General features: G+C 32.5%; 1 protein-coding gene across 1 annotated transcript; it reads right to left on the bottom strand.

Moving 5' to 3' along the window:
• Nucleotides 1-1,268: 1,268 nt before the first annotated feature.
• LOC139505391 (flap endonuclease 1-like) lies at nt 1,269-5,613 on the bottom strand. The gene is made up of 2 exons (XM_071295006.1): nt 5,394-5,613; nt 1,269-2,208 (listed from the first exon to the last, which is right to left on the bottom strand). The coding sequence occupies exons 1-2, from the start codon at nt 5,563-5,565 to the stop codon at nt 1,550-1,552; spliced, it is 831 nt and encodes a 276-aa protein (XP_071151107.1). The 5' UTR covers nt 5,566-5,613; the 3' UTR covers nt 1,269-1,549.
• Nucleotides 5,614-7,167: the final 1,554 nt, after the last annotated feature.

The following is a 7,167-nucleotide window of genomic DNA, read 5'->3' as shown; positions in this document are numbered from 1 at the left end:
CAATAACATCATGCCTCTAAATAGGGCAAAAAAAATGCCTTCAGATGATTCCTAAATATGAGAAATTCATCTACATAATCTATACATGTTAAACCAGATGCTCCGCAGGGCGTAGCTTTATACGACCGCAGAGGTTGAACCCTGAACGGTTGGGCAAGTATGGACACAACATTCAAGCTGGATTCAGCTCTAAATTTGGATTGTGATTAAATAGTTGACACAGCATAGGTTTCTGACACAGAATGAATGTGTTCTAATGAACTTAAAATTTTTGTTTTCTCTTAGAGCAATTCACTATTCTGTTAAATATTAATCCTCTCAAAAAAATGTTTGAAGAAATTTTCATTTTATTTATGAAATTTCATTTCAAATGAGAAAATTGAACCCAATTTTTTTAATCACATCCCCCTTTCTCTTATTCCAAATTAATCTCAATTAAATTTCTAATGGAGTTTGCAACAATAACTGCTCATTTAAATACATCATAAGATATTCAGATGTAAAAAAAACTGCTTGTTATCACTGAATGGTAAATATTATTTTAATTTATCAGTTGGTAGTAAAAAGTGAATATACATTGTATATAACAAAGATTTGAGTTGATTCTGGACAAAGAAAGATAACATCAATTAAAAAAAAATATTGCTATTTCACAATATTGTGCAATTAGATATTTCTTGCTTACTATTCTGGACAAAGAACGATAACTCTAATTAAAAAAAAATATTGCTATTTCACAATATTGTGCAATTAGATATTTTTTGCCATTGTGCAATACTGTGCAATTGAAAAGACTTGCTATTGCACAATACTTAATATAATATTTTAGATCCTGATTTGGACCAACTTGAAAACTGGGCCCATAATCAAAAATCTAAGTACATGTTTGGATTCAGCATATCAAAGAACCCCAAGATTTCAATTTTTGTTAAAATCAAACTAAGTTTAATTTTGGACCCTTTGGACTTTAATGTAGACCAATTTGAAAACAGGACCAAAAATGAAGAATCTACATACACAGTTAGATTTGGCATATCAAAGAACCCCATTTATTCAATTTTTAATGAAATCAAACAAAGTTTAATTTTGGACCCCGATTTGGACCAACTTGAAAACTGGGCCAATAATCAAGAATCTAAATACATTTTTAGATTCAGCATATCAAAGAACCCAACCGATTCATTTTTGACAAAATCAAACTAAGTTTAATTTTGGACCCTTTGGACCTTAATGTAGACCAATTTGAAAATGGGACCAAAAATTAAGAATCTACATACACAGTTAGATTCCGCATATCAAAGAACCCCAATTATTCAATTCTTGATGAAATCAAACAAAGTTTAATTTTGGACCCTTTGGGCCCCTTTTTCCTAAACTGTTAGGACCAAAACTCCCAAAATCAATACCAACCTTCCTTTATGTTTACTTTACAAACTTAGTACAATGTAGTACATCTATATTTACTTTTTCAATAAGTAAAAAAATCTTGTACAATTAGTACCCCTGACTGCATGGTGGTTATCAATGTAAACTGTTCAATTGTTTGCCATTACTTTCTGATCTTACTACTACTATGAGCAATATCACAGCAACTGCAAGCATTTGAAGATGCTTTTCTCCTTCTTAAATTTCTTCTTTTTCCTGTGTCTTTTGCACCACAATTCCTCTCACCCTCTATCTGATCTACATCTTTTTTACTGTCAATTTCATTTTCCTTCTTACTTCTAATTCCATCTTCCTTTTTATTGCCAATTCCATCTTTCTTGTTGCTGCCAATTCCATCTTCTTTTTGAACTTTCATTTCATCTTCAACTTTTTTCCTTTCTATGTTTTCTCTTTTCTCCTTCTCAATATCTTTATTATTAGTTTTTGTATTCAATTTTTCTTTGTTTTTTTTCTCCATAGACCCTTTTTCTTCATCTACATTTTTATCTTTATCCTCCTCGTCTGAAAAATCAAACCCTTCCTCGTTCTCCATGTATTCCATGGCATTAATTCCTGATTGTAGTTCATCAATAGATTTTATTTGATCGTCTTCATCAAGGTAGTCGAACCCCTCCATTAGTTCATGAATTCTGATCATGAGCCTCTTCACCTCTTTTTTATGCTCCTGGTAAAACTCCTGGAAACCACTTTCCCAGAAGCAATCAAAGTGATACCACTCTGTATAAGGCCAAACATTATACTGGATACCAATTCTCAACTCCCCTTAAATACAGAAAACAAGTTATTTTAATTCAGTACAGTACACATTTGATGCCTCAGTCAAACACCTTCAGCGGTTGGCAAAATTATTACGATTGACATACTTTGGTAGGATTGCTACGGATGATTCCGACAACAAATGTAGGCATGTTATACACCATTGTAAAGATAAATCAATTTAGATTTACGATAACAAGTTTTAGCGGGGTTGACAGCCTATAAAGCGGCATATTTTTTCTAAAATGCAAGTTAAGGTAACCTTGTGTTATAATAAGGTATATATAGGAAATTTTTTCCTGAGACAAGTGCCTGTGCCATATGCGGATCAGAGTCGAATTTAGGGGACTAGGGGTCCCCAGGTCCCCTCTGTCAGACTTTACATTTGATTTTTGTTTGTGTGTTTTGTACATCGTCATCGTTAAGAGGTGATCAATGTTAATCTTATAAAGAAGCAATGTTATCCCTTAGGATTTTGATCTTACAAATGAGTTTGCTATCCTTTGGGTTCATAAGCTTACTTTAAATAAGTGTACTTATAGGGGAGTCCATCATTTAAAGGAAGTTTCTTATTCCTTTTTATTTTAGCTTGAACTTACAAGTAAGTGTTTCATTCCTTGGGTTTTAATTCTTCTATTTGCATGGGTGTCTAAATTGTTTTAATTCATAAACAAGAGGTTCTAGAGAGCTTGAGTCGCTCACCTGTTTTTCAGAGAAGATTTTTAAATGTTAGCAAACTTGATGAACAAATTGTGAAAAATTGTCTTTAAAGGACAATAACTCCTTGAGGGGTCATTTGACAACTTTCGTCATATTCATATACTTTATATCTATCTATAATAAATTAATATTCAAAATAATAACAAAAAACTGCAAAATTTCATTAATACTACCAATTCAGTGGCGGAAACCCAACAATTGGTTGTTAGATTCGTCTGAAAATTTCAGCAGTCAGGGGACTTACTTAAATGAGTGATTTTCTAAATCACTGATTCAAGTAACATTATTTCCATAAAGGTTGAATAAGAGTTGTCTTTCTTTAATAATCACCTATTTAAGTAGTACAAATTAATCACTAGAAGAAGTGATTTAATCTTATTGTAGCTTTAAATATAGAATACTAACGATTCAGGGACTAATTATGTTTCTAAACTTATCAGAACCAACATCTGTGTTGTCTAGGATGACCAGGTCATTTCAGGTGATGACCTTGTACTGAATCTTAGATAATGACATTAAAATCACTTGTTTACACTGTGTATCATCGTACAGTGGATAGATATAGAATTTGCAGATAAATGATTGCATCTAAGGCATAAATCCTGCTACATAAAGGAAGCAAAAGGTTAATTTTTTTTTCAATTTTATTAATGAAAAGACAATGAAAGATATTATTTAAACCTATGTGTTTAAAATTTTGGTAAAACTACAAAATCACAATTTGTGACAAAACTTCAAATTTGCTACTCAAGTAATTTAAACTTATTTCAATAAGTCCCCTGACTGTTCAGGGCTGATAGATCTTGACCAATTGAACAATTTTATCCCGTGTGACGTCAGATATAATCAAAAACTGCAATTGACCTTTATGTTCTATTTTTAGCCATGGTAGCCATGTTTGGTGATGGATCAGAACTCGGGATAACATTTTCAAAAAGATACATAAAGTATTTCAGCCTCATCCTGCATGGACAGTTGCATTAGACTTTCCGTATTTGCGTAAACAGGCAAATTACAAAGCATCCCTGTGTTGTTTGGTCCACAATACGAACAGTGATAGTATTTTATGTGATAAATGTGGTAAACTTTTCACCAACCCGTGTATTCACGCAATTTCGTCGTGTGACTATTTATCCGACATTTGGGATGAATTCTGGTGCGAGCTACAATGTACTACATATGCTTAAACTCAATAACTTTCAGTGCCTTTCTTGGTTCCTTAGATGATGAAGATTTCTGTTACATTTTATTGTCATGTGAAAACGAATTTGATCTAGACTGTGAGCAGAAAAAGCTTTTTCAATTTTTATGCGTCAAATATGTTTACAGATTTTGCAAACCATTTTCTCATTCCTAATTGACGATATGAATTAAGTTCAAAGTTTTTTCTCAATCCGTATTAACAATTTGAATTAGGTTTAGAGTACTTTCAATTATTATTTTTTCTTTTGTGTTTTTTTTTTCTATTCAAATTTGTATATATTGTGTTATGCATTAATATTGTATTGGTATCACGATCTCTCCTTAAGAAGGCTAATAAAGATATATATATACAACTAGTATACAAATAGTAATGATGCAGACATTAAACAATTATATATATATACATATAGAATATCAATATGCATATTTATTTATCTTATTATATTTAAAAAAAAAAAAAAAAAAAGCATAGTTATATCAGTAGCACAGATCCTCCAATTTTGAACCCCCCCCCCCCCCCCCTTTTAAAAATGGCTTCATTTTTTGGCAATGTATAAGAAAATAGGGCTCTTCACGGATAGGGAGCTACCATTTGATTTTTATGGGGGGGGGGGGGGGCTAGGATGAAAAATTTTGTCCTGCATTTTTTTCTAGCTGTAATCTCTGTCCTGCCTTTTTATTTTTCACTCTGTTTGGTCCTGCTTTTTTTTTATAGTTTATCTTGACTTTTTTTTACCTAAATTGTCGTCCTGACTTTTTTTTTTTGGCAATTGTCTCATCCTGCCTTTTTTTTTTTTACTCAAAACTCCTGCCCCCCCCCCCCCCATAAAAATCAAATGGTAACTCCCTTAGTTGGGCCATATTGGATAGGGGGCAGATTTTTTTAGAAAGAGGTGGAAATAGTATGGGAAATCCTATGTGTGTTTCCAAGCAACTGCTGTGTTTTAATGATGTTTTCCCATATTTTTCACACTATTTTTACCTCAATTATGAAAATCTGCCCCCTATCCAATATGGCTGAACTAACCGTGAAGAGCCCTATTCTATCTGAGGAAATATATGATCTCAGGGACCTTTTTCTAAAATCCATGCAGTTACCCCCCTTTTTATCTCTTACAGGTTCATATATATAATATGCTATTGTCCGAGTATTTATATAACGTGTTATTCCCACAGCTGACCATATGCCGGGTAAATTGGTTACTCCCATAAATCAGCAATGGTACGTATAATTTATCAATATAATCATAAATAAATTTAATAATTACCTTCTGATATTTTGTTGGAGCTGTTGAATATGTCACCAACAGAGCAGTCGTACGCCCGACACCGTGCTCTGGAAGACACGGCATAGTCAATCTTAAGTAGGTACTTCGGTTCTGCATACCTTTGTAAGCCTAAAGAGTAGAAGTAGGGTGATCCGTTGAAAGAGAAAGCCATTCTGATATTTAGATTTCCCTCGTTTTTCTTAGAAATTATTATCTCCCTTTGTCATGTTTGTCAGTCTGTTCTATTACCAATATTTTGTATTTAAGCGCATATCACTGCAATGAACTTGATGCCTCGTTCACAAGAACATCTACTTCGAATTGAACTTAAGGATGTACTTAGGTGAGATTAGGTAAAAATAAAAAAAATAAGAAATTAAAAATTGATACTATAAGCTGGTAGAGCATCAATTAAGGATAAAGATAAGCTAAAAATATTGATAGGTCATGGACCTCCTTTTCGAGATATTTGAGATTTAAAATATGGCGGGAAAAGGCTGAATCAGACTTTTACCTTATATTTGCATTGGTATTATTTGGGTCTCAAAATAAAAGAAAGAAAATCAAGAATCTTCTAAAATTTTGTTAAATTACCGATCATGAGCTATTAAGTCTTATATGAAAAAATAAATGGGTGTTATGGGGCAAAATATTTTACATTGTATTGTATGGAAAAACACCAAGGAGTCCGAAAATTTGACACAAATTCCAAAACCTCACCTAAGTACATCCTTAATATGTTTTATCATGTTTATTTTTGAAAATTTTTTTTATTACAAATAACTGGAAATAAAATCAACCGAGAGGACATTTGCCGCATCTCCAGAATGATCTAGAGTAGAAGACACTCTTATAAATAGTGATTTTTTTATATGTGTTACTTGTATATGTTCCCATTTTAAAGACCTACTTTGGAAAATAAAATAAATTATTAACAAATACAATTAAGTGTTTGTAAAAAGACCAATAAAACTTTGTTTTAAAATTTGGCATATATATATTTGGTGTCACTCGCGATATCTCAGTAGCATGGGTTTCTTATCCCGGCGAGGGAAGAACAAAAAATTTGCGAAATCTGCACTGTAACCGATGCGCTAGACCACACGACCACCTGGGCTTCATAGAAGCTTTCGGTGGCCGGGTGTTTCCTTTCCACGTCAGTTTTAATCTAGCGTTGCACTACAGTACATGATACATAAGGCATGAATATGTTATTTTTTACAGATCAGCTAAATTATCTATAGTAAAGGATCCTACAAATTAATGTAAGATACAGTCACAGAAAATAATTATAAGTACGTCTGAGCCAGTGACAACTCTACAACAGATTTATCCATCGGATCACCAGCAGTGATGGTGATACATGGCTGTGTACATAATGTATATACAACTCGTCTAAACGTCAACCCAACAATGTAAGATCTGTAAATTTGCTTATACATATATATATATATTAACGGTTAAGTATGTCCTTGACTGGTTCTTTGTTTTTAAATCTTAGTCCCTGGTTCAAATTGGATTGAAAATTCCCGTTTTTAATTTATCTAGAATAGGAAAGCTACACGACATCATTGAGTGACCTTATTGGAGCAGGAACTGCTTCCTATCCAGGGCAAATTATTATACTATATATATACATGAATATAATTATTTTCTGTGACTGTATCTTACATTAATTTGTAGGATCCTTTACTATAGATAATTTAGCTGATCTGTACCAATAACATCTTCATGCCTTATATATCATGTACTGTAGTACGCCGCTAGATTAAAA

This window comes from Mytilus edulis, unplaced genomic scaffold (assembly GCF_963676685.1).
Source record: "Mytilus edulis unplaced genomic scaffold, xbMytEdul2.2 SCAFFOLD_1896, whole genome shotgun sequence".
NCBI classification, from domain to species: Eukaryota; Metazoa; Mollusca; class Bivalvia; order Mytilida; family Mytilidae; genus Mytilus; species Mytilus edulis.
The sequence above is the reverse complement of the archived record's forward strand: the minus strand, read 5'-3'. Positions and strand labels throughout refer to the sequence as shown.

Excerpts from the sequence above, each read along its gene's own strand:
- LOC139505391 (XM_071295006.1), bottom strand. The coding sequence starts at position 5,565 with ATGGCTTTCTCTTTCAACGGATCACCCTACTTCTACTCTTTAGGCTTA. Across the intron at positions 2,209-5,393 it reads CTCCAACAAAATATCAGAAG|GGGAGTTGAGAATTGGTATC; the intron begins GTAATTATTAAA and ends TCTGTATTTAAG.